A 24,241-nucleotide genomic window follows, 5' to 3' on the forward strand; every position below is an offset into this window, starting at 1 on the left:
GTTCATCCCCATCCGGCGTTTGTGGCGTGGCCGACGAATCCATGTATGGTGAATCTTTGGGCGGCAGGCAAGTCCATCGCGATGATTTCCACCTGCAGCAGATGTTCGTGTCGCTCGCGGGGGCCACTGGAGGACTAGGGTGGCGGAGGGTGATTCCGACGCCGGGGCCGACAGGTTCGGCTCCCAGGCGTCCGGCGGCGCGGGCGTCCGGCGCCCGGCGGCCCGCGGCGGGAGCAGCGCAGGGGCGGCCGCCGGAGGTAGGGACGCGGCCCGGCCGACCCCAGGGGCGGCGCCGGGATCTGCAGGGGGGCGGCGGCGGGATCTGGAGCGGCGGCGGCGGGATCTGGAGCGGCGGCGGCGGGAGGAGCGGCGGCGGTCGCCTGGAGGTCGAGGGTACCAGGGGAAAATTTCTCCGCTTGCCCCAGAAGCGTGGTCTGACCCGCGTGGGAGATAAGCGGAGTGCTAGTTGTATTTCAGATTCTCCAATAAGCGGCTTACGTGACAAGCGGAAAATAAGCAAGGTGTTTGGGTGGGTTTATCGCTTATTTTCACCAATAAGCGGGAAATAAGCGACTCCAAACAGGGCCTAAAAACAAAAAAGATGGTCTACTTTGGAGCCTGCCGGCCGGCTAGGGCCCCGTTTGTATCCGCTTATAAGCGGCTTATCGGTGGAAATAAGCAAGAATCCCGCCAAACGCTTTGCTTATTTCCACCGATTCTCGCTTATGTGGTAAGCCGCTTCAACGATTTGAACTACGAGAAGCGAGAAGCGAGAAGCGAGAAAATCTTCGCTTAGATTATAATCTAAGCGTGGCTAGGAAAAGCGTATACAAACAGGGCCTAGGTGTACTCGCGGCCGTGGCTCCTAGTTCATTTCTCCTTGTATTGACAGCACCGGTCCCAATGGCTGCACGCCGAATATTCCATATGCATACGAATACCGAAATGGCTCCTAGTTCTTGCGTAAGGAACAGATGAAGTTACTGTGACGCCGTGCTATAGCCTTCCAGGGAAATGTTTCACTTCATCCAGGCAAAATGGCAATCGGGCCTTCCGATACAATTGTAATTTGGCCAAGCTTCTAGATCTGCTGTTGTAGTAGCATGCTTTACTGGCCCGGGCCAACCGTGGTCATTCGACAGGAGTGTTACGATAAGACCACAAAAACTCGGGTTCAGGATTTCAGGACAGAAACCCTGATAACTGTTAAAATGGTGTTCATCAGAGAGGACATGCAAGTAAGCATGACATCCTTGTAGCACATTACACATTCAAACTGGCACCACAGAACAAGTCTTCAGCGTGCTATGTACACTAGAACTGGTGAACAATACAACAAATAGTACATGATACGAAAAGGTACCAACACACCAACCGCAACGCCATCACTACACACCAGCTGGACAATGGGATTTCTATTTCTTTTATCATTTACAACACATGTACAGCTTCCCTACTTACAGCAACACCTCGTGCTTCTATGCTCACAGGGCAGGGCCTTCTGCCCTTAGCCCCTAGTATACATGCCCAAAAAATGACTACAACGAAAAAAAATGGCAAGAACCTGAATACAAATATACAATCAACAAACAAATCAATGAAAATCAGAAGCCTATAAACTCACCTAGCACCTAATCTTCAATGCCTTGCTATCTGGTATAAAAAGAATCACGCATACTGTACATCCTAGGCAGGAATCCTGATTTATCCACAGGTGGGCGAAATCTCCATGGTGAGAGAAAAACTGACTACTCCCCTCTTTGCAATAAAAACGCAAAGCTTGGGTTTTCATGGACAAAAGGCAGCAAGTCATCATCAGCCACCTCAATGGCTGGCAATGTCTTTGTAATATCATCAAGTGAAAAAGGTATACTGCATTGAGGAATGAGTGAAATCATGAGATATCAGTGGTAATAGTTTTTAAAAATAATATGGCTTAACATTTTTCACATAAAACGAACCTGGAATCATCATCTAGGAGTATAGAAAAACTTGTGGCCATATTCGATTCCTCACGTACAGCAGATTTCAAGCTCGATGTAAACTACAAATAGATAGGTTGGATTTGTCAACTGTTGTTTTTTCGAAAGGCACACAAACCTAAGTGTGCCAAGACCATAAACTACATTACGGAAGCTGACAACTTACCTCTGCTGAAATAGTGTTTGTACCATTCACATCATCCCAGTACATACTAACTATTCGCTCTAGCTGTTGTATGCTGAGGGCCTAAATATATCATAAAAATATGAGTACAACCGTAAGAGGAAAGATAAGCAGCAGAAGAAACTTGGTCAAGCAAAATACTTACAGGGCACACATCAGTGCGTATCTCTCTTAATGTCCTCATTGGCTTAAGAGAAATCACCTGATAAAAGAGTAGCAAGGACCAACGTATTTATGATTAGAAAATTGTTATCTGAAAACATATCCGAAAATTGTCAAGTATTAAATAATGTGTTGTCGCACCAGGAAATCGACAGCTTGTCTGATGTGCCTCAAAGCCTCCCATGCTGAACCTGCAAACTGTGTGAAATATAGAACATATAAGCCAATGGCATTTTGGGAAACCAATCCCGAAACAGGGAAGAGTGATTAACCTCTCTAGTAGCATTGTCAGACCAATGTTTTAGTTCAGCTAGTCCAGCTCTGACATATTCCCCGTTACTAAATGAACAGCACTCACGCCGCAAAAGTAATCTAGTTTCAAAGCAAAGATCTTAGAGAAACATTACACATATGAAGACAAGATAACATCATACATAACAAGGACAACATCTTTACCGGTTAAATAGTTGAACATCAATCAGTGAGAATATTTGAGTGAAAAGTTTGTGCACCAAAATTGATGGAACCTACAAATTCGATAGAGTAAGATATGTACATTCCAAATATTTTGCTAATGGATGCCACAGGTCAATAATAGTTTAGCACTTACATGATTTGCCTTCAGTACATCCAAGTAGCTAGTGAGGATTTTCACAATGCCCAACCAGTGTGTGAGTTGGTTCTGTTGACCCATGCCATTAAGATGGCCTTTTGCAAGACTTGAGTGAGAAGTTCGTGGATCCTGACAAGTTTTATGTTTAGACATCTTTCAATTAGGGATAAAATTTCGAATCAACGTTCATCTTTAAGGTAGCAGTACCTGTATACACAATTCAAGCAAAGGGTTTAGCTCCTTCTTCACACTGTCACTTATCATACCATAAACCTTTTCAATTAGATCCACAAGCTGCTGTTTGAATAGCAAAGCTGGATATTTTGCTTCAACTTGAAGCAATCCAGCAGAACCAACAGCTGATTGTCCACTGAGATAAGCCAGCCCAGCATTTGGAGCTTGATTTCCATGAAAGATCCGCTCTGATGAAAATCTTCTCCTTGGAGTTGAGATTGCCGTCCTAGTAGTTTTGAATGACCGTTGAAGGAGAACTGTTAACGTAGACAAGTTGGACAACCAATACGCCAATGTTCTCATATCATTTTGAGCCTTTGAGGAGGGGAAGAAAATAACAGGACAATTAGTCAAATTCTAGTACAATAGCATGATGTGGTCTTGTATGCAATATAAAAATAAATGGAAAAGGAATCGCCAAAGTTGGCATGTAAGCTTTTCACTTTCCATTTTTATCCAAATTTCTAGGCTTCCAGAGTGACTGAGTGTGCATGTAGGCTCTAATATCGCCAATCTTTATTTCATATACATGTTGAATAGATGTGCTTTTGTGTTCAGATTACTATAAGATTTGATGAATAAAATTCTCTAGTTCTCTTTTCACCAAGTAGAAGTAGTGCTTCATCAATCTTAAAAAGCATCACGATGACTTTGTTTAAAAAAACAAACTAAGTGACAGGAACCTCTGTGGCTGAGTTTATAGCATGCAAAATGCTGTCAAAGACACCCGTCTTCATTGCTTCAAATGATTTCCAATGGAGAAGACATTGGTATATAAGGAGAGCTGCAACAGGTTTGCTCCCAGAAAATCCAAGATATTGTGAAATACAGGTGAGTAACCACTGCTGATCGTCCTGGGGCTGCTGGTGATGGGAAGGCTTCAAAAAAATAACAAAACTATCATTACAACAGTAAAATTAAGAGTTCAATTCAACAAACAGCATGTAGCATACCTGATATTTCTGTCTTGGTATTCTTTGCAGTTTTTCTCCATGTTCAAATTCCTTTTGGTCACCCGAGTCAGGAACATTGCCCTATAAACATATTTTATAATGCAATTTAACAGCTCAATTTTGGAGAAATTCTTCAGATGCATTATGAAGCTTTATACATGGTTAAACTCACTGCTGATGTTATTGCTTCTGATGTGCTAGTCGACGGCTTCATCTCAGTTTGCCTCATGTCACCGTTCAAAATATGGCCATTCTCTGGACTTCTCTGAAAAACAGCAGTAGTTCCAATTTTGAGTGTTAAATGACTGTGCAAGTATATTTAAAGAAGGTTCTTTAAAAAGACATTTACATGGATCCTTGTGATCTTTGAGCGTGAAGCTGGAGATTTAGCAGTAGATGGTGGAGTTGCAGTTGCTTGTTGACGAAGAGCTTGGTTCTCAGCCTCTAAGTTGGCTGCTTTTCCTTCAATTCTGTTTAAGTAAGGATAGGTAACAATTATTCGGTCAGAGTTCATAATAATATATAAAGAAATACCAACTATATCTATTTGAGATAATGGAACACGAAGTATGCAACTGCACACCTTTGTAGAGCTTCCTGAAGTTGAATGACAATTTTACTAGACTCTTCAATTTTCTTAATCAAATCATCATTCCTCTTGAGGAGGTCCTCATTTCTCTTCAGTAAATCTTCATTTCTTTCATGAGCTTCAGTAACAGCTCTTTTTGCAGCATCACTTTCTTGTTTTTCCATTACAAAAGAAGACAATCTTGATATTGCATCTACTTGAAGCCTTGTTTCAGAGAAGAAAGTAATTAGATTTCAAAATATAATAATAATATCAGCATATGACAATTACAGAAAGATACATAGATAATAGCGATACTAACTTTTGTACAGTGTCTTGAAGTAAGTGGATCCTGTATTCACTGTCACTAATTTTCTTGAGTAATTCATCATTTCTCTCTTGAGCTTCAGTAAGAGATTTCCTGATTGTGTCATTTTCCTTCATCGCAGCTTCCAAAGAAACATCTTTTGCAGCTACATTATCTTCAAGCCTGTTTTATTCAGAAGCAATAATGTAATTTGATAAGATTTGATATAGCACATGATGGGCATGTGAGCAATCATGCACACATGGTGGGAGGTGTGGCATATGGATAAAACATTGTGTGATCATTGGCCAAGGTACAGATTTATTTATTGCATTGCTATGTCTGCTTTTGCCCATGAACGGGTATGCAAGCATGCATGGATTGGTAGGTGTACAATATTAATAAAGCATTGACAAAATACCAGCGAAGGTACGCACTTAATAATCATAGTTTGAAGGTGTTCAATTTTTTCATTAGCATCTTCAACTTTCATCAGTAACTCTTCATTTTTCTCATCAGCCTCAGTAAGTGCTTTTTTAACTGCATCCTTTTCATGCCTCTCTGATAGCAGCAGAGCATCCTTTGTTGTTGTATTTTCTCCAAGCCTGAAATGAAGACATGATATGAAGCATTAAAATCTCATAACAATACAGGAGATTTTATGCACTGCCAAAACATACAAGTCCCAAATTAGGCCTAATAAGAAAATGCAGATGTCATACCTTTCTATGGTACCTTGAAGAAGGTCAATTTTCCTGTCAACATCAACAAATTTCTTTAGTAATTCTTCATATTTTTCTTGACTCTCAACGTGCGCTTTTGATGTTGCATCATTCTGCTCCCTCTCTCTCAACAGCAAATTCTCATTCGCAACTGTAGTTTCCTCAAGCCTGTGTTTGTAAAAGAAAATAATAGTTGATATGTCAAATATTTGAGGGATGGAGTTTGTTCAGCTAATAATTAGTGCCCTAGAGAAAATTTTCAAGTGCAAAGTGCACTATGTACAATCTAGCAAAAGTTCATATGTATCAACAACTAAACCAAGGAACAATAATGGACCTCTGTATAGTAAACTGAAGCTGAAGAATATGTTTATCATTATCATGAATATTCTTCAGCAATTCTTCATTCCTTTCCTGAACTTCACTGAGAGTCTTCCTTGTTGCCTCATGTGCCTGCTTTTCTGTAAGCAATAAAGCCTCTTTGGCAGTGGCCTCTTGTTCAAGTCTGTGAATGGAAAAGGACAAAAAATCACTTCTAGGTCATAACTTGACAAAGATTGATGTTGAAGCTTTAACTCTACAAAAGAAACTTGAGAGATCTAAAAAAAACAATGCATGTAGTAAATACCCCCAACAATTGACACTAGAAAAGGGAAAATCAATGGTTTTTTCCCAATTTTTCCACTCTTTTGGAGATAATTAGAGGATTTCCTGCTCCGTTATCTTACTGACGTGTGAAAACAGTGGGAAAATCCTTGAAACAACCCAAAAAAAGAGGGAAAAGAAAGAAAGCAATCTGACCTTGTTATTGTATCCTGAAGGCTATCAGATTTTCTATCTGCACCTTCAAGTTTCTTTATTAAATCTTCAATTCTCAATTGTGCTTCTGAAAGTAATTTTAAAGTAGAAGCATTCTGTTCCTTTTCAGTTAGCAATAAAGCTTCAGTTACTCCCAAATTGCCTTCAAGTCTATGCATACGAATTGGAACACATTGTCGTTTTATGCAATTGAAGATAAAAATAAGGTTAGTGCACTGAAGTCTGAATAGAAGGATGACCCAACCCTATAAGGACAAATTACAGACCTCCTAACCGATTCCTCAAGTTCTGCAATACATGTACGGGTATCTTGCACTTCAGTTAGCAATTCCTCAATCTTTTTCTGAGAACCAGCTAATTCTTTCTTGGTTTCACTGTTTTCGTGCCTTTCTATAGCCAATAAAGAATCTTTATCTGCAGTACTTTCTTCGAGTCTATGTACAAAGAAGAGAAGTATTACACTTAGTGGAAAGTTGGTTTGAATCTCACAATACTTGTAAGAAAAGAGATTAAACCTTTTTACTGAGTCTTCAAGCAGAACAATTTTGCTTGCTGAGTCCTCTACTATGTGCATTAACTCTTGGTTTCTCTCTTGAGATTCAAGTAGCAATTTTGCAGTCTCATCGTAACTTTGCTTTGTCGTAAGCAGTATAGACTCTCTTGCAGTTGTATCTTTTTCAAGTCTATATTAATTGAATAAAATTAAGGAAACCGGTTTAGGTCAGAAGGTAAAAAAAAAAGATAAAGAGCAGTCCTTTGCTACCAAATAGAGTTAGCAAACCAAAACGGACCTTTCCACATTCTCCAGAAGCTGATCTATGTTTTTCTCAGCTTCCTCAATTTTCGTTAGTAATTCCTTGTTTATCTCTTGAGCTTCAGAGAGTGATTTCTTCGTTTGGTCATGCTCTTGCTTTTCTTCTAAGTAAAGAGCATCTGTTGTTGTTGCACCCTCTTCTAACCTACGTTCAGGATCAGATTAAAATGGTTATGATCCATAAATTTGATGATCAAATAGACAACCAAGCCAGGTGTCATCAAATCGCCAAGTGATTTCCAAGATACCCATTCAACAAGCGAGCAGTTACTAAACATCTCCTGTGTCAACACATAACAGCTGGTTTCTACAGAATCTTTATTAGCACAAGTTAAAAGAAACATCACGATACTAGGTTATTAGGTTATCTTCGCCCCACTTCACAGCTTCATGGACATGGCTTCCTTAATTTACTACTTCACTTAATGTCAACAAGCTCGCCAGCCCTGAATCATGGTACAAAAGGGTCTACAGGTCATCCACTATCCACAGATCAACGAAGTCATCATCTTCTTAGTCACATATTTTTCTTCCACTCCAACAACTATTCTATGGAGGAAATGTGCTGATAGCTGCAACAGCATCTTCTCCAAATTATGCATGGCCAAATACAACACTAATTATCAGTTTATCACAGTTACAGAGTGGAAAAGATTACGAGAGTACATGAGCACTCCTTAGCTCTAAGGAATTCCCATGCAAACACAGGTATGTAACTGAAGTGATTTTCTGGTAACCAAAAAAAAACAAACCTTTCTATAGTATTTTGAAGTTGATCGGTTTTTCTACTAGCAGAATAAATTTCCTTCAGTAAACCTTCGATCCTTCCTTGTGCCTCTGCTAAAGCTTTTGATATTGCATCTTTTTCCTGACGTTCTGTTAGTAAAGTTGCCTCTCTTGCAACTGCGCTCTGTTCCAGTCTACGTTGATGGATAGAAATGGTAAAAATCAAGAAACACAATTAGGTACCATAAACGACTGCTATGTTGCAGTACCTCTGTATACTATCTTGAAGCTGATGCACACTGTGGTTAGCACACTCAACTTCTTTGACTAATTCCTCGATTTGATCCAGAGCTTCTGTTAGTGTCTTTTTTGTCACTTCGTTTTCTTGCCTTTCAGTAACCATTAAAGCCTCTCGTGCAGTAGCATCTTCTTCAAGTCTAAGTTGTATTGCGAAAGAATACAACATGGCTAATTAAAAGGCCTCATAAAATCTAACTTGGTACCATTTAAATAGCTCTTATGTGCTTTGAACTTGGTACCATAGCCTCGAATATATCAAATCTAACTTGAACGCTAATAATACCTATATAGTGGATAGCTACAGCTTCATATTTCTTACACGTCTACGATCATAGAAAAGCTCTGTTAACTGCTAAGCATGATGATTGATGATCTCTAACAACTATATGCTGAAAATCCCCCTGAGATATACTTGCTAGTGGTGGTGGTTGTCACCCAGCCAACCAGGGTTTGATTCTCACCTTCTACATATTGATGTTAGGGTCTCCTAGTCAAGTTTTTTCCTTCTTCTGACAACTAACTGCTAAGGTTGTCATGTTCTATTGTCCAATGGTAATCTGATTGAGCATGTGACATGGACATTTTAACTTTCTCTCGTAATATTTTTTTTAACTTCTTTACTTATTGCTTGATTTTCTTGAGACTATTCAGCAACATGTTAATCTTGGAAAAGAAATAACCTTTATGGTTACAGGACAAGAGTGCTTATCTATGTGAGTTCACTAACATGGTGCATGCATTTTGACAGACAAATAAGTAGGCATCTGAGACTAAGGTAAGAATGGAACCTCTGTAAAGAATCTTGAAGAAGCTTGTTTCTTCCATCAGCATCTTCAAGCTTCCTTTGCAGCTCTCCTATTTCCGCCTGAGAGTCAGCTTGTTGTTTCATGATTGCATCATTTTGCTGCCTTTCAGATCTCAACGAAGTTTCCAGTGCTGCCATATTTTCTTCATGTCTAACACAATGGGGAACAAATGATAAGCTAAGAGAATAAGAATGGTCACTAACTAATGATGGGCAGCTCTCCTGCCGGTTCCAGAGAGGGAAAAAAAAGATCATAAGACTGCAGAATTAGTAAGTGAAATTTGGAATTAAAAAATGAAATGCCCTCAAGCATAAAAATAGGCGAAGTTAAACATTAAGTACAGACCTTTGGATAGTTTCTTGGAAATGAGCAATTTCTTTTTCAGTGACTTCAGTTTTCATGAGTAACTCCTGGTTTCTATCCTCAGATTCACTAAGCGACTTTTTAGTTGCTTCACTTTCTTGTCTTTCTGTTGCCAATAGAGCCTCCTTCTCCCTTAATCTTTCTTCAAGGCTACGTTCACCCATGAAAGAAAAGGAACAACTGTTAGTCTCCCAAAAAAGTGAGGAGTTGATCAATTCCTTTTCTCTGTGAAAATAGACCCATACATTGTAACTTTTTAGTTCATTGTCTCAAAACATATCTTTTCTATTTACTAGATACTATTTTCTTACACCAGGCTCTCTCTTGATGCATCCCTTCAAAAGGTAAAAAGAAATTTTAACGGAGTTTTATCAATTATAAAATATATAGTTGCGAAGAAAACATCAAATTAAAAAATGCTCAGAAAAACTTAATGCATGAACGCAAGAGGTTATAATTCTTGCAAAGGGAAGAAAAGGAAAACCTTTGTATAGCAGTCTGAAGCAGGGTGGATTTTTCATCAGTGTCCCCAACTTCTCTTTGAAGTTCTTCAATTTTTTCTCGTGCTTCAGCTAGTTCTACCAAACTTGCCTCGTGCTGTTGCTTCTCAAATGTTAGAGAAGATTCCAGATTTTTCATGGCTTCTTCAAATCTGCATTCCACAATGAGGAGCGAGCTATTGGAAATGGAACACATATATAGAAGGAAGATTAAATCTGTACCGCTAACAATCATAAACACCATTGTTCTTTCAGGCCAATTATTCTTTTCCAAAAAGTAGCTATGACCTTATAAAATATGCAAATTAGGGATTATTGATGATGCTACAATTCACAGAGTTGACCACATTATTTTCTGGAATAAGCACAAACCTTTGAACAGTTTCCTGGAGGAGATCATTTTGTTTGACAGCATCTTCAAGCTTGCTTACCAATGCTCCATTTCTTGCTTGAGATTCAGCAAGTGTAGCACTAGCTGCTTCATTTTGTTGTCTTTCAGTTAGCAAAAGGGTCTCTCCTTCTCTTATAGTCCCTTCTAGTCTACACCGATACAGAAAAGGAAACATTATCAGAGTAATGCCTAAGATAATTTAGAAATATTACCACCTATCAAAGTCAGAAACTGTGACAACTTCCAGAACAATTGGAGCATACAGGAGTGAATCTACGAATGACAACAAAAGCTCCCAGTTTTTTAAATTAACAAGACACTCATTGTTTCAAAATCACAACATATATTATGAAGTGCCCCTGCAAATAAAATTCTAGATCTGCAACAATCAGATTGGTTCAGTTCTCGTTCCCCAAATGAATAAATTGTGCATCATGCAAATAAAATCCAACTATAATTGTCACATGAATTTGATCTTGGTAGCTGTCTAGGTGTAGAGGCTGTGTTGGTTGGGTCGTTATTCTTTGGCGCGCATGTTCTAATTTGTTGTTAGGTGGATTGGGTGTTGCACTTGTTTCATTCGATACACAAATCTCATGCGTATTCGAGAAAAAAAAAAGATTGACATGTGAAATAATATCTGAACGGGAAAACTTATGTGCTTCCATCATTGTATGCATGAGCACGCATGTCTTCATGTGCTGCATGCAAGCTTTCACCAGTAGAATTATGTATGAAGCTCTAATCACCTGTGTTTCTGGAAGCTCCCTTAGACAACAATGACAAGGGACCATCCCTTCAACATAGGTAAGAAGAAATATTTTCCAATACACGACAGTTTTAAGTTAAGATCTCCCAATGCCTGTACGGTAGCGGATGAGTGCAGCTTGTGGTGCATGGCTGGAGCATCCAGGCTCCAGGAGCTCCTTGCTCAGTCGTTGACTGCGGTGGTTTAAAACCCCGAAGGTCACCTGGTCATGTTTGTTCCCTTTTAGTGCCAAGTCTTGTGTGTGTGCATGTGTGCGTGCATGTGTGTGCGTGTGTGGTGTTAAGCTCGATCTGGATTTTTCCAGGATCGTTGTACTGTTCTCTTCTTTCTTAATGAAATGACACGCAGCTCTCATGCGTAGTTCGAGGAAAAAGATCTCGCTATGGCAGCTAACTAATTTTGGAGTCCATAAAATCGTAAATATATTTGGCTGCCGCTGCTATAATATTTCCATTCTAGCACTGATAGATCCTGAATGCTAAATGCATCTGGACCAGCTCTGTACAAGAGTCAAGAAACAATGTCATGAAGTTCAGGAAATTAAGCAACAAACCTCTGTACAGTATCATTAAATTGCTTGATCTTTTCATCTGCATCACTGACTTTCTTATTTAACTCTTCATTCATTTCCAGAGCATTGGCATGTGCTTTCTTTGCTACATCATTCTCCTCTCGTTCAGCTACTAGCAGTGCCTGTAATAATAGCATGCACCCATTCTCAAACATTCTGAACAGTGCCTAATGCGCTAAGTTTAGGCTACAACTTAATTAAATTCTAAAAGAAATCTTATGATAATATATTATTGAGTATATTCACTTAAGAATATTCATTTGATAAAACAGAACAAGACTTCCTTGTTTGAATCCTTCTGCTTGTAGATGAGTTGCAAAAAAAACAGTAATATCATGGGTGAAAAACATACCTTGAGGCCCTCAATTTCAGTAGTCAACAAACTGATCTTTTCTCTTTCTTGAGCTAGAGCTTCCTCAACAGCCTTTTTAGCTGATTCTTGTTCCTGCATTGCTTTGACTTCTTCAACTCGCTGCTCCATCTCATGAAGAGCAACCTTCAGTTTTGAAACTTCTTCTTCTTTGGACTTCTCCAGATCAGCCTGTAAATTGAATATACATGAGTATGGTTCGTAGATGCTATGTCTACTTAAGCATAAAAAGTGCAGTTGCACTATGTGTGTCAGTACAGGATGCTTGGTGTACTTCTAGGTTTAAAAGAATAGGCTCATGTAGCCAAATATTTAAATATTTTTCAACAATTCCAATGGGATTCAAGACCAAGTATTGACCCTTAGTTTCTTCTCTAGGCCCAGGCGGCTTGTTAGCTCTTCCACACGTTCCTCAAGTTTCTCTTTTGCCACCTTTAGAGCTTGTGTATCTCTTGCAGCCTAGAAAGCATGCAACCCAAAACAGGCTTAGAATAAATCTTTCAGAATCAAATACCAACTAGGTGCTCAAGTACCATTTTGAGCTTCCGCAACTCCTTCCTAGCAACCCTTCTTCGCCAAGCACACTGATATGTTAGTGCTGCCCTCTTCAACTTCATATAATTCGAGTAATCTCTGTGGCAGCGCCATTGGGACTGCAGCAGGAAGTGTCATAGTGATGGTCCAAATAGAAGCAAAAATTTAGAAGAATGTATAATAGAGACAGGAGATTAATGTCCATCTGCTAAGTAAAACAGCAGCAAATTGCTATAAGAAAAAGCTAAACTACCTGGATATGGACTGAAGCTTTATTTCTCTTTCTGAAGTTGAATTCATTGCGAGCTGACATGGCCCTTAGCCCTGCCTGCAATGTAACGGCTGACAAGCGCAGTTGGCAATAAGTTTTCCAGGCAAAATACCATCTGGTGGTTTTCTGAATTCTCAATGCTGCTGCTTGCTGTCTCAGGAATTCATGTTGTTTACAAGCCAATCTTGCTGTAATTAAAAAACAGTGATCTTAATATATGTACAAAGGCTCCACTGTGCCTCTATGAGCATGCATTTTATTTCAAAGACCATATGGAAAGGTTTTACCTCTAACAAAAGACTGCAAACAAATAGATGCGTCTCGTAGTACTAGGAACTGCTCACGAGCGACATGGGTACGGTATTGACTTTGAACGCCTCTTGCTGCATTATTTCGCATCTCTGTTCTTCTAGCATCCAGTTCAGCCATTTGACCAGCCCTCAGGAATACCTTAGTTCTTCCTATCTGTTGCTCAGAACGCATTTTACAGTATGAAAGCAGTGAGGATATAAACTTCTAAAGCATACAATTTTGTGTGATACTAGATAGAATAGCAACACAAGATAAATCTTTTGGGACTCAAAAGTACACAGAAATAAGCCTACACAAAAAAGTGAAACAAAGGCCATAAAATGCCAGAGTGGCCACTGCTGAAACCACTTATTCCTTCTTTTACAAGCACCACCACTGCCACTCCAACTACAATAAACCTCACCAACAACCAACGCTATACTTAAAGCATCATGAGTTCTTCGTGGTGAATTGGTACCATTCAAGTGAACGCAATGCCTTATTCTTTGAATCTTTTTGGTAATTCATGCTGTGTATATATTCGAGAGAGAGAAATCATGTTGCCTACATACAACAACAAAATGTCTTTGACTCGAAGCAATGAAACTTGCCAGCTTAGAACATAACATAATCTAGAACGCAACTGAAACCCAAACAACACATGAAGTTGGGCCTCACATGGTCTCTCCACTTGTTCTCCTAACTGAAACAAAAACAAAGGCCGTCCATTTTTTCAATTTTAGGCCATTCCACCTCATGACTTGCCCATCTATTCTTAATGTAAAATGTTTACACCCATTTCAGCTCATGGGTCACTTGCCCTGTATAAAAAATTTACAATTATGTATGTTGCACCCTCTCTCAACAAGGAATAACCTCCCAGACTCTATGCCCTATCATCTTTTTGTGTGTATGAAAGTTGTGGAAAGGAGAAACGTGTCAATATTTGGTACATGCTGAGGAGATTGGTAAGTAAATTGTGTTTCACCTGATAACCCTGTAGTCCTATTTTGTCCAAAATCTTTTGGCAGGCGACCTTTTCATCATTTCTATCAGAAAAGAACACTGTCATAATTACAGGATAAAATTGAGGGGAAAGGCATTTCATTGTAGACCAATCATGCTCACTTCTCTTTCAGAATTTCAGGAGCAAGAACACGAAAGCGATGTAGAAAATCATGGAATAGTTTCCTCGTGGGATAACCAGCACAGCTGATCCTAATGGCTTCAAGAACACCCTATTAGGATGGAAAATCATCAGCGAAGCGCACCATAAAATGAGCATCTAGAAATTTTGCAAAAATGGATGAGACAGTTTCCTTACCGAGCATCGAAGCTGCTGAAGAACATTAGTGTTCTCAAAAATAGCAGGCTTAAGGACACTATTTGGCTTTATACATCTGATGTAATGTGGCTCTGTAGAGCTCAAAGTCTCCATGAGCTCGTGAAGTTGCATCTGCAAATTGCATTGATAAATCAAATACACAGCAACAATGACATACACCAAAGCTTTCATAAGAATACAGCAAAGTAAATATCATCAGAACTCCATCCTTTACTAGGAAGTACCACTTATTATAACTTTATCAACTAGGCCCCTAAACTTCAATCAAGTCTCAATGTGTAATGCTATATTCAAGTAAACTTCTGTCTACTATGGTACCATGCTATTATGATGCTCAATATGCCACCTAAAGAAAAGGACATTCATCAATATATTATTTCTACATTCTGCAGTGCAACTCTTGATTATGTGAAATGATATTTTGCAGCGAACAATTTCTCCATTGGCACATTCATGTTTTAACAGATATTTTCTTTCAGTCTGTTACAGCATAATCCTGCTCCTTCCCTATCAAGTTCCCTACCATCAATGGCCCAACCCATAACCTTATATACTTGTAACCCAGTAGGTGCAGCAGCATCTAGCGAGAAGGGTGCATACAGACAGAAGTAATGTGCATCAATTGGGAGATACCAATGGACAGTGTAAAGAATAAGAAAGGTCAAAATCCCACATTCCTGTTTAGCAGAGAAGCTAACACATTTGCAATCAAGCTACCTAGCACTGTGCGTTACTTGTCCTGAAATGCCTTTTTAGCCACTAAATAGTAATACAAAATGCCCAGTGTAACATAATGAAACAAACCTAGTAGCCATGCTAACAGGTAATTTTTATACCATGGCATCTTTTCACTTTTCATAATTGGCATTTGGCAATACAGGAGGAAATCATTTTTCAAAGCAAGAGCATCCAAAGTACAAAACATTATAAGGTCGACTAAACAGATTTATTTTTTCTGCATTAAAAGATCGAACAAAGAGATTGTCAATAGTATAAAGATGCCAACGGAATATAAAGCACAAATTAAATATTGTAGAAATGTTACCTTAAAGCGAGATGCGATCGAGGACTTTGATGATTTTGTGTTCTCTTCTGTTGCCGGTGGAAATAACACTGATACAAAAGAGCACTTAGAAGCATTAAGTAATTCTTGATGCTCTGCAACCACATAGTCTTTGTTCTTGTCCAGGAATTGATCAGATTGATATGTTACCTGGGGGAATAAAAAAGGAAGATGATTGTACTCGGGCATTAAATATGAACACCGACCGACAGGAATAGTGTTATAGTGCGAAATACTTACATCTCCAGCATAATGTTGAATTGTGAATGCAGTCCGAGAAAGCTTTGGTTTGGTAAACCTTTTGTGGTTCTTGAACTTTTCATACAGCTTTTGAGACAATGTCTCATGTGTGGACTTTGGAAACATGCTGGTGAATGTCAGGACAAGAGGGTAACTGTTGTTAGATGCATGTATTCACAAAATTAATGCAACTATGCAAGAATGTGCATCTTTTATTAATGTGTGAACAATTAATTTGAAAGTAGAAACTGGGTGTTCAATTCAATAGAATACAGAAAGTAGGATCTGGAAGTGCACCAAACTCAAAATAGTCCTACTGGAAGTATCTGATAATTCTAGTTCTCTCCAACATGCATACATAAGCACAGCAATAGCTTGGTCAGAGGAAAATATGAAACATGTAAACTCACCAGGCTTCATCAAGAAGTGCAATAATGCCACCTGGTTTCTGGACACAGAAAAATGATAGATGAACATGAGAATATAAGAGGATAAAAGGTAGTAATAGATAAGAATGAGCAACAAGAAGTCAAGCACAACGGCACAAGTGTGTTGATTACTGTAATCATGTGAGTAGGGCATTGTAGCTGAACTATGCGACGATAAAGCTAGGCTTGGATAGACTAATCTTAATAATCCAATACCTTAGTAACCACGAGGCAATGCATCTCATAAAGTAACCAACTCTTACCTTTTCAATCAAGTCAAGTACATCTTGATTGTCAACAAACTCTATGTAACTCCAATTAATCTGCTCCCTTGTGTATTCCTCTTGTTCCATTTTGAAGACATTCTACCGTAACAAGCACCAGGTATTAATTGGCTCATGCAAACAAGAAAAAGAAAAATTCCATCGAAAATATGAGTTCCGTTTTAATACCTGATTAAAATGTTGCTGGAGTTTTTCATTGGTGAAATTGATGCACAGTTGTTCAAAACTGGTATAACAGTCACATACAAGTAGGAGAGTAAGCACCCCTCAGAAAGGTCTTTCACATTAACAAATTTGCTGTTCTTTCTGGAACTAATTACTTACCTGTTGGTTTTAAAACTTTCAAAACCATATATATCAAGTACCCCAATCAGTTTGTTCGAGTCTGGGTCTTGTCCTATTGATGCATTTATTCTGTTTACAAGCCTGCAATAATATAAGTTATGTACTTAGAAAACAACTATATAATTAGTAAGGAATAAATTGCCAAGTCTATTACCAGTCAAATAATCGAGAGTATATCTGCTTTGCTAAACCATCCCGGCTAATAGTAGCAGAATTCGGACCAACTGTAGTGGTAATCACTCCTTCTGGTGTATTAATTTCCCTATTTATCAAGGCATTCTCCAACTTCCCACAATCACACCTGTAATGACCATTCCAAGTGTAACATGGATTATAGACATGTAATATATAACATTAAAGTTATAAAGAGAAGTGGAGAATGGAAAACATCAGGCATACATCAAGAGCTCTCCTGCTGTATTAAGATGGAATCTAGATTTGTCATCCTTTATTACAGATGAATCAACCTCTCTCCCTTTTGCAAAATTTATGTTTCCAAGATGAAGCACAGCAGCAACAACCCGGAATATAGCTTCCTGTAGATAGTCATGCCATTTGAGAAAGAAATTACTAACAGTCTAGATCCTGTATCCACATTGGAAGAACAATTTGTTACTGAACTTAAAGAGGAGGAATTTTAAACCTGTTCTTGTTCAGTGATGCCAACGGTATACATTGCATTTCTTGTTGCAAGATATTCCTCAGCATCATTGATTCCATCAACTTTAATGCAAGCTGATTGGTTGAGATAGTGAAATGAAGATGGGTCCCCAAGCTTATACTTCTTAAGATCCTGCAACCACAAATTTTGCATAGAGAATGGCACATGCAACAACTTGGTTAGAAGACCTGAAATAAATACTTACATCAAAATTGGAAAAAAAAATTACCTCAGATGGTGCGGCACACAGGAAGTAAAAGCAATGGTAGTTTCTCTCTGGGCTATTAATTTGGCAGACTCGAGATCTCTCAAGCAAGTAAGTCCTAATGGCAGCACCAGATATCTTTCCGCTCTTGTCAAACTGGATTTCAACAAATTTACCAAATCGACTTCCCCACATGGACAGAAAAGGTTAACAAGTGTCAGTACTACAGTATGTGCAAGTACGAGAGCATAAATGATATAGTTTACATAATTATCCTTCTATATAATAGTGAAAACAGATGACCTACAAATATTTTGACCTCTCACACAGATTTGTAATGGTTGTAGTTTTTCAAATTACTACTATTCCTTCTATCAACAGGCTTGTTTGGCTAGTGACTGCAGTGACCATAAAAAGTTCTGGTATGCCACAAAAGTTTGAAGTAACTTTGGTTTTCAATAGCTGCTACAAGATTTTCCTAAGGTTCTACCAGCAGGCTTTTTCTTTTGTTTAATAATCTGCCAAAAGCGGATGAGTTCAACATAAACCTTTTCTGTCGACTGCCGATTTGCTGCAACTGTTCTGAGTTAGATATTATGTGCCTCAAAACTAAACAGTTGCTACAAAGCTTTCAAGTTGAGGTCTAATATTGAATTATTGCAACCTTGTCATAATTTTCGTTTATAGTGCCCCAAGCCTTCAACAAAACATGACCAATTGTAAGGTCATACCTTTGGTCAATTTGACACTTACAAAACCAATGAATTAGCTGCTGAGAAAAGGTAGGCAGTATACTTTAACCCTCCCTCACATGCCTAAATCACAAAGTCAAGCCAACAGCAAGGACATAGGCTTCAGGGAGGTAGCAAATTGATTTCTCCAACATAAGATCTTTGGCTCTGATATCTAGTTTCATGCACCAACTCACCCACAAGATTTAACAACTACAAATATTGCAATCTCATCATACCCCTCAGTTATGCAAGGCAATGGGCACTATCACCCAGTTGTATATTTTCAACTTATTGGTGTTATCACCAAGGTTTTGTACTTTAGGTCTACAACAAGACATGTCGAACATCTTCTGAGTTCCATATTATGATAATCCATGAAAAAGGAATCACCTTGAGTTGTTGTTCCGAACGGTTTTCGCATTCCCAAAAGCTTCAAGGACTGGATTAGACTGGACCCAAAACATAAGTAATGGAAACAATAGATACAAATGGAATGATTAGTTTTACAAGACTATCATATAACGTTTGCTTTCATCAGCAAGAAATGTTAGACTTACAAAATTTTCTAACTTACTTCTAAAACTTGTTGTTCAACTGTCCTCTCTCCTGTTCCAGATCGCCCACCCAGGAATGCAAGATATCTCATCAGCAATTTTGTAGTTTCAGTCTTACCAGCACCACTTTCACCACTGACCAAAATGGAGTTACTCTTTCCTTCATTTATCATTTGCCTGTTTCCTTATTCAAATGAACGCAAAATGGTACCATCAATATAGGGGCACCTCCAGTAGGCAGTTGACAAATAACATTAGATGGTAGTAGTCTAAACATTCACCTGTAAGAGACATCAGCTATTGCAAATACGTGAGGATCCAGGTCACCAAGATTTGCACCTTTGTATTTTTCCATAGTACGGGAATCAACCAGATTAGGCAGCCTTTGGAATGGATTTATTGCAATCAGAATATTGCCAGTGTAGGTCTGGGAACTCAAGAAAAGAGCATTAGAAAAAGTTGACTTGCATAATAATTGTGCTTCCCACAGTGTAATGAATCATCACTCACATAAATGATATTTTTTGCATATCTGACAGCCAGGTTATCTAAAACTCCAGGCTCATGCAAGTATGATAGCCTTGTCATGTCATCCACTCCACCAGGTGGTGCTTCTGTGTCTTTAGGGTGTATATCTGATATATTTGCAATGACCTGATTACAAACAGAAGGATAACCAGTTTCATGAGACAATAAAACTTCAAGTAAAGAAGTAATGGTATAGGGCAATCATGGCACGTGTTGGCATCAAGTAAAGAAGAATACTGCTCCCTCCGTTCCACAATGTTTGTCCATTGAGGATACCAAGGGTGCAGTTCTTGCAATACTGCCACTCACTACCCCTAATTGAATGCTCCAATAGAAGAGCAGCTGTTGTATTATGACATCTAATAGGGGTATGGATGGTCATTTCACTTTTTTTTTCCTTGAAACTACTACTTCCTTGGTCTGTGCGCATGGTGTGCTACGGACAAATATAGTAGAACAAAGGGAGTGACATATTTACATTCGTCAGTGTACACATGGTAGTGTGCTGAATCACTTGTGTGCTTTTTCTTAGTGCTAAACTGAAGTTACCAGATCTTTGCGCATGTTTTGCCCAGACAAAGATGGTCTATACAATAATGCAGGTTAGTGTTTCACTGCTCTGGAAGAGAAGCCAAGGTATGCAGTGGGGTAGAGGCCAACCGCTATTGAGAATTTTGTTTACACCTAAGGATTGATCGCATAGAGTTCTAACCGCGTGGAGTTTCTCATTCTAGGGAAGGAAAAGAAGGGTTCAATAATTACATAAAAATAACAAAGTAGTTGGTGGTGGGCAGGGATATTCATCAAATAGACAAATAGCTACTCCATTTTGTGCAACCCTGTAATGCTAGCTAATTCATGGAGGGTTAAACATTCATTGGAGGGACGTCAAATGGTGAGAACTTGTCATAGAGTGCCACAGGAGGAGAGCAATTAATGGACAGACTAGAGAGGAGTTCAGGAGAACAGGGAGAAACATGAGAGGGAGGTATGTATCGTAGGGTGTTTCTTGGTCTATTTTCGCTTGATCTCAAAGAGGTGATCAGCAGGTTCCAAACAGATTCCCCTGATAACCTAATATAATCAGTCTGTTCCTAACCTATTAGCTAAAAAACTTGGAAACAAACTAGTTTGAAGGTACAGCAAACCAATCAAATCAATAAGATACAGGGTTATTTCTAAACCTATGCTAAAAGCGTATCATTGGGCCACTTCTGTGGCCATAACAAACCAGAATTTTCAGATACCTTACGAGACAAAGCAGGACAGAAGTGATTCAAATAATCATGTGCCTGTTATATTTATAAACCACACAGGCATAGAGATGTAGTTTGTTTTCCGTTAAGAGGAAAATTCCTTGTCTGTGATAATTAAAATATGTAAAACAGATTTAGGGTAGATGCAGGTACATATTCTAGTAAGATGCCATTAGGTGTTGGCAATTGCCGAATGTTCAATATGCCCTGGTCTGATGGTGGAGGCGTGCAGGTACGACTACTGTGCTCATGATTTACATGCACGCTGAGATTTCACATACTGCAGATTTTAAATCATGGTTTCCAATCCAGATAGGTTATAAACTGGTTATGCTATGTTTTGCCTGATTTAAGCATATTGCAAGAGCATCTTTTCCAGCATAGCCACCCCATCACCTCCTCAGACATCAGACATCCAATAAGGTGCATGGAATTCACACACCTAAATTGGCACGGTATAACACAATGTTATTGCAGACCTTACATATATAGCTTCAAGAAGCAATCACTAGATATACTTAAGGAAAGAAGTACTCATAAAATCACGCATTAGTGAGTATTATATCATCCCAATAGTCAACAGTCAGGTTATTCATCAATGTTTTTAAAGTTTTCTTGGCTATGCATAAGGCACTAGTTTTCTTCCAACAAAAGGCACAGTATGTCTGGGAACAGTCTTGCAATATACTCTGTGGTTAAATGCCAAGATCATTTTATACTTGAATGAACACTAGAAGAATGACAGGCGGTGGCACACACAGACACAGTAAAGTTGTAAATGCACTCTGAACAAGAAACTGAAACGCTGAAATCATGAAGAACCCAAAAGCAAACAAAACAAGAACTTTTGGCAGACTTCATCAGCATGGCAACACATACCGTCTTCCCCTTGGTTGTGCGAACATGGGCATTTTGACCATCAATTCGGAATACCTCACCATCAACCCAGGCTAAATCTTTATCTTCCACCCATACATGAGAGCCTATAACAATGTTTAGCATCGAAGCCTGCAAAATGTGACAAGCGGCAAATTCAACATGTTAAATTGCATTCAAGGCAGATCAACAGACTAGCATACATGCATATATAAATGTTGCACCCTGATAAATCACAAAATGTCAGCAGGTTTCACAGAGCATAACATGTATACCAAACCAAGTACCCTTCAGGTTTTTCTTATGATAATCCCGGTCAGGCCTGACCACATGGCATGTATAGCTGTTCCAGCAATGTGCATTTCTGTCCTGGAACTATCGTAGCAAAAAAGTATACAGTTCAGCTGATTCCCCAGAGTGCTTATGATAATCCAGATCGTCTGATCACATGTAAATATGTATTGTATAGCTATTCCAGCACTGTGCACTTCTGTCCTGAAACTCTCATAGCAAAACGAAAACAGTATGCAGTTCTGCTAATTCCCCAGAGTGAACAGACTTCACTTCATTCAACTCCCATACCAGTAACTGAGCTGAATTAAATGCATTAGTTTTTCTAAGCCAGAGCGCATCATAGCTTGCTATTCTGACATGATGCCAACTGGCTTCAAAAGTAAACTATTTAAGGCTACATTTTGCCTCTGCGCGAGAAAGCTAGAATTCCGCTCACCCAACAAATGCACCAGAGAAACCCAAACAATTCATCGCTTCAAAAACTGGAACCCTCCAAAATTCCGCAAAAGGCCAACTCCAATCTCACTTCACTTTCCCCCAGACACGAGTTGCAAAACCACAGGATACTTCCCCAAACCCAGCCAAAAACTGACGCCAACGGAAGCAGACAAAGCTCGCGCTCGGACACATCAGCATCGCAACAAAAGGACAAACAAACAGAAACGTCATATAGCCAGGCACGCACCATGTCTCATCTGCGGCGATCGAGCCGCCCCGCCCCCTGCCTCGAGGGACGGACCCCGGAAGGCGCTGCAGCGGGACCGGGACGGGAGGAGTCGCGGCTCGGTCGGCGGCGGCAGCAGCTGCGGCGCCGACGGGCGATCTCCTCCCCTCGGGCGCCCGCCGATCGCCGATCGCCTCTGCGGTGGCGCGATCCGCCCCCGGGAAGGGAACGCGCGCGCGCAGGCGGGGGGGTGGGGGGCGACGGTGGCAGCAGCAGCAGCGACGCGGAGGCGGGTGGGGTGGTGGTGGTGGTGGTGGTGGAGGGCGACGCGACCGCGGGCACGACAGGAGGAGCGAGAGAGAGGACAGAGGAGGGGGTGAGGCGAGGGGGGAGCCACAGCCAGGGGAAGCCAACCGGGCGCGACTGTCATGTAACGCGATTAAACAAATGGGATCTCGGTGCGCGAGGCGGAATGGAACTGTGCCGCCCGGTCGCGCCAACGTGCGATCGGGGTCGTCACCACGAGCGCACCAGCGCGGCTGCGCGCGACATTTCCAAAAGCCCACCGCCACCTTCCCCCAGCTTTCTCCGTGGAGGAACAGGAGGGAAAGGCGAGCGCGACGGCGACGGGGAAGAAGGAATCAAAGGAAAGGCGGTGGTGGTGGAACCGGGAGAGATTAGACGAATGGGGAATGGGGATCCGGCGCGAGATTAGAATCGGGTCACGGCGGGCGATCTGTGATTTGATTCTGATGGTGCTCTCTGTGCGGTTTAGCGTGGGGAAAGTGCTCTGACGGGGCGGGTTTGGCAGGTGGTTAGGATGACATGTGCGCGGGGGCAGGAGCGGACAGCCGGGCAGCGGCGGGGTGGATGCACTGGCGGGAGGGCGCGGGGGCCACCTGGCCGACAGTTAGGCAGCGAGTCGTCATTTTTGGGTAGATTTGATGGAAAAACTCCATGGCTTTCGGCGAGGGTGGCAGAGAGAAAGAGCTGGAAAGTCGGTGCCGGCGTAGCCGTACTCGCGCTATGAACTGTACCGTTACGTGCATCTGTACGTGTACCGTTGAAGCCTTTGCGTAGAGTCGCCTGGAAAATGATGATATCGTAATTACGAGCTGCCAGTCACCAGGCTTGGTTCAACTCATTTAACTTGTGCAGGGTATACTGTACCAACTAGCATCATACGCACGTTGGTATCAAGTTGTGCAGCGCTACAACTGTTTAATCATGAATCCCGTGGTGGCAACGGTGCTCGTTCGTGATGTTGGTGATCCATGTGCGAATAATGCAGCCTACCATCCTTTGAGAAAGAAAATAATAATGCATCTTATCAGCATATGACGTTAGCTATTGTCATGGACTACATGCGCATGATATTCCGTATTGAATTTGTAGACATATAAACAAAAACCTGAACGACGTACTATAGCTATAAGCTATTTTTATTCAACGGATTAAGTTAAAGCTAGGTCGCTCTGATGGCGCAACCAAATCCCTCTGATGAATTCAAGGTC

The 24,241-nt window shown here is 40.3% G+C and overlaps 1 protein-coding gene across 8 annotated transcripts; it reads right to left on the reverse strand.

Moving 5' to 3' along the window:
* Nucleotides 1-1,239: 1,239 nt before the first annotated feature.
* Nucleotides 1,240-23,460, reverse strand: LOC101754897 (myosin-17). 8 transcript variants are annotated; one of them, XM_004969679.4, is made up of 53 exons: nucleotides 22,749-23,451; nucleotides 21,773-21,901; nucleotides 19,620-19,763; nucleotides 19,391-19,536; nucleotides 19,130-19,286; nucleotides 18,946-19,004; nucleotides 17,846-18,005; nucleotides 17,599-17,748; nucleotides 17,355-17,491; nucleotides 17,110-17,256; nucleotides 16,935-17,036; nucleotides 16,779-16,836; nucleotides 16,590-16,691; nucleotides 16,309-16,346; nucleotides 15,899-16,025; nucleotides 15,641-15,808; nucleotides 14,575-14,706; nucleotides 14,379-14,488; nucleotides 14,239-14,299; nucleotides 13,247-13,424; nucleotides 12,942-13,147; nucleotides 12,688-12,807; nucleotides 12,515-12,613; nucleotides 12,137-12,325; nucleotides 11,767-11,906; nucleotides 10,426-10,593; nucleotides 10,038-10,205; nucleotides 9,536-9,703; nucleotides 9,173-9,340; nucleotides 8,354-8,521; nucleotides 8,111-8,278; nucleotides 7,336-7,503; nucleotides 7,060-7,227; nucleotides 6,811-6,978; nucleotides 6,527-6,694; nucleotides 6,063-6,230; nucleotides 5,726-5,893; nucleotides 5,441-5,608; nucleotides 5,019-5,186; nucleotides 4,712-4,921; nucleotides 4,478-4,598; nucleotides 4,301-4,393; nucleotides 4,129-4,209; nucleotides 3,859-4,053; nucleotides 3,149-3,490; nucleotides 2,939-3,070; nucleotides 2,785-2,855; nucleotides 2,601-2,700; nucleotides 2,470-2,526; nucleotides 2,312-2,368; nucleotides 2,149-2,229; nucleotides 1,962-2,044; nucleotides 1,240-1,872 (listed from the first exon to the last, which is right to left on the reverse strand). In XM_004969679.4, exons 1-53 carry the CDS (start codon nucleotides 22,749-22,751, stop codon nucleotides 1,749-1,751), a joined length of 7,161 nt encoding a protein of 2,386 aa, XP_004969736.1. In that variant the 5' UTR covers nucleotides 22,752-23,451; the 3' UTR covers nucleotides 1,240-1,748. The 8 variants fall into 8 exon arrangements, 7 of the variants coding, with proteins under 7 accessions (XP_004969736.1, XP_022682842.1, XP_004969737.1 ...); XM_022827107.1 differs by lacking the exon at nucleotides 8,354-8,521; XM_004969680.4 differs by lacking the exons at nucleotides 8,111-8,278; nucleotides 8,354-8,521 and having other exon boundaries at nucleotides 22,749-23,450.
* Nucleotides 23,461-24,241: the final 781 nt, after the last annotated feature.

Source organism: Setaria italica, chromosome V, assembly GCF_000263155.2.
Source record: "Setaria italica strain Yugu1 chromosome V, Setaria_italica_v2.0, whole genome shotgun sequence".
Classification (NCBI taxonomy): domain Eukaryota; kingdom Viridiplantae; phylum Streptophyta; class Magnoliopsida; order Poales; family Poaceae; genus Setaria; species Setaria italica.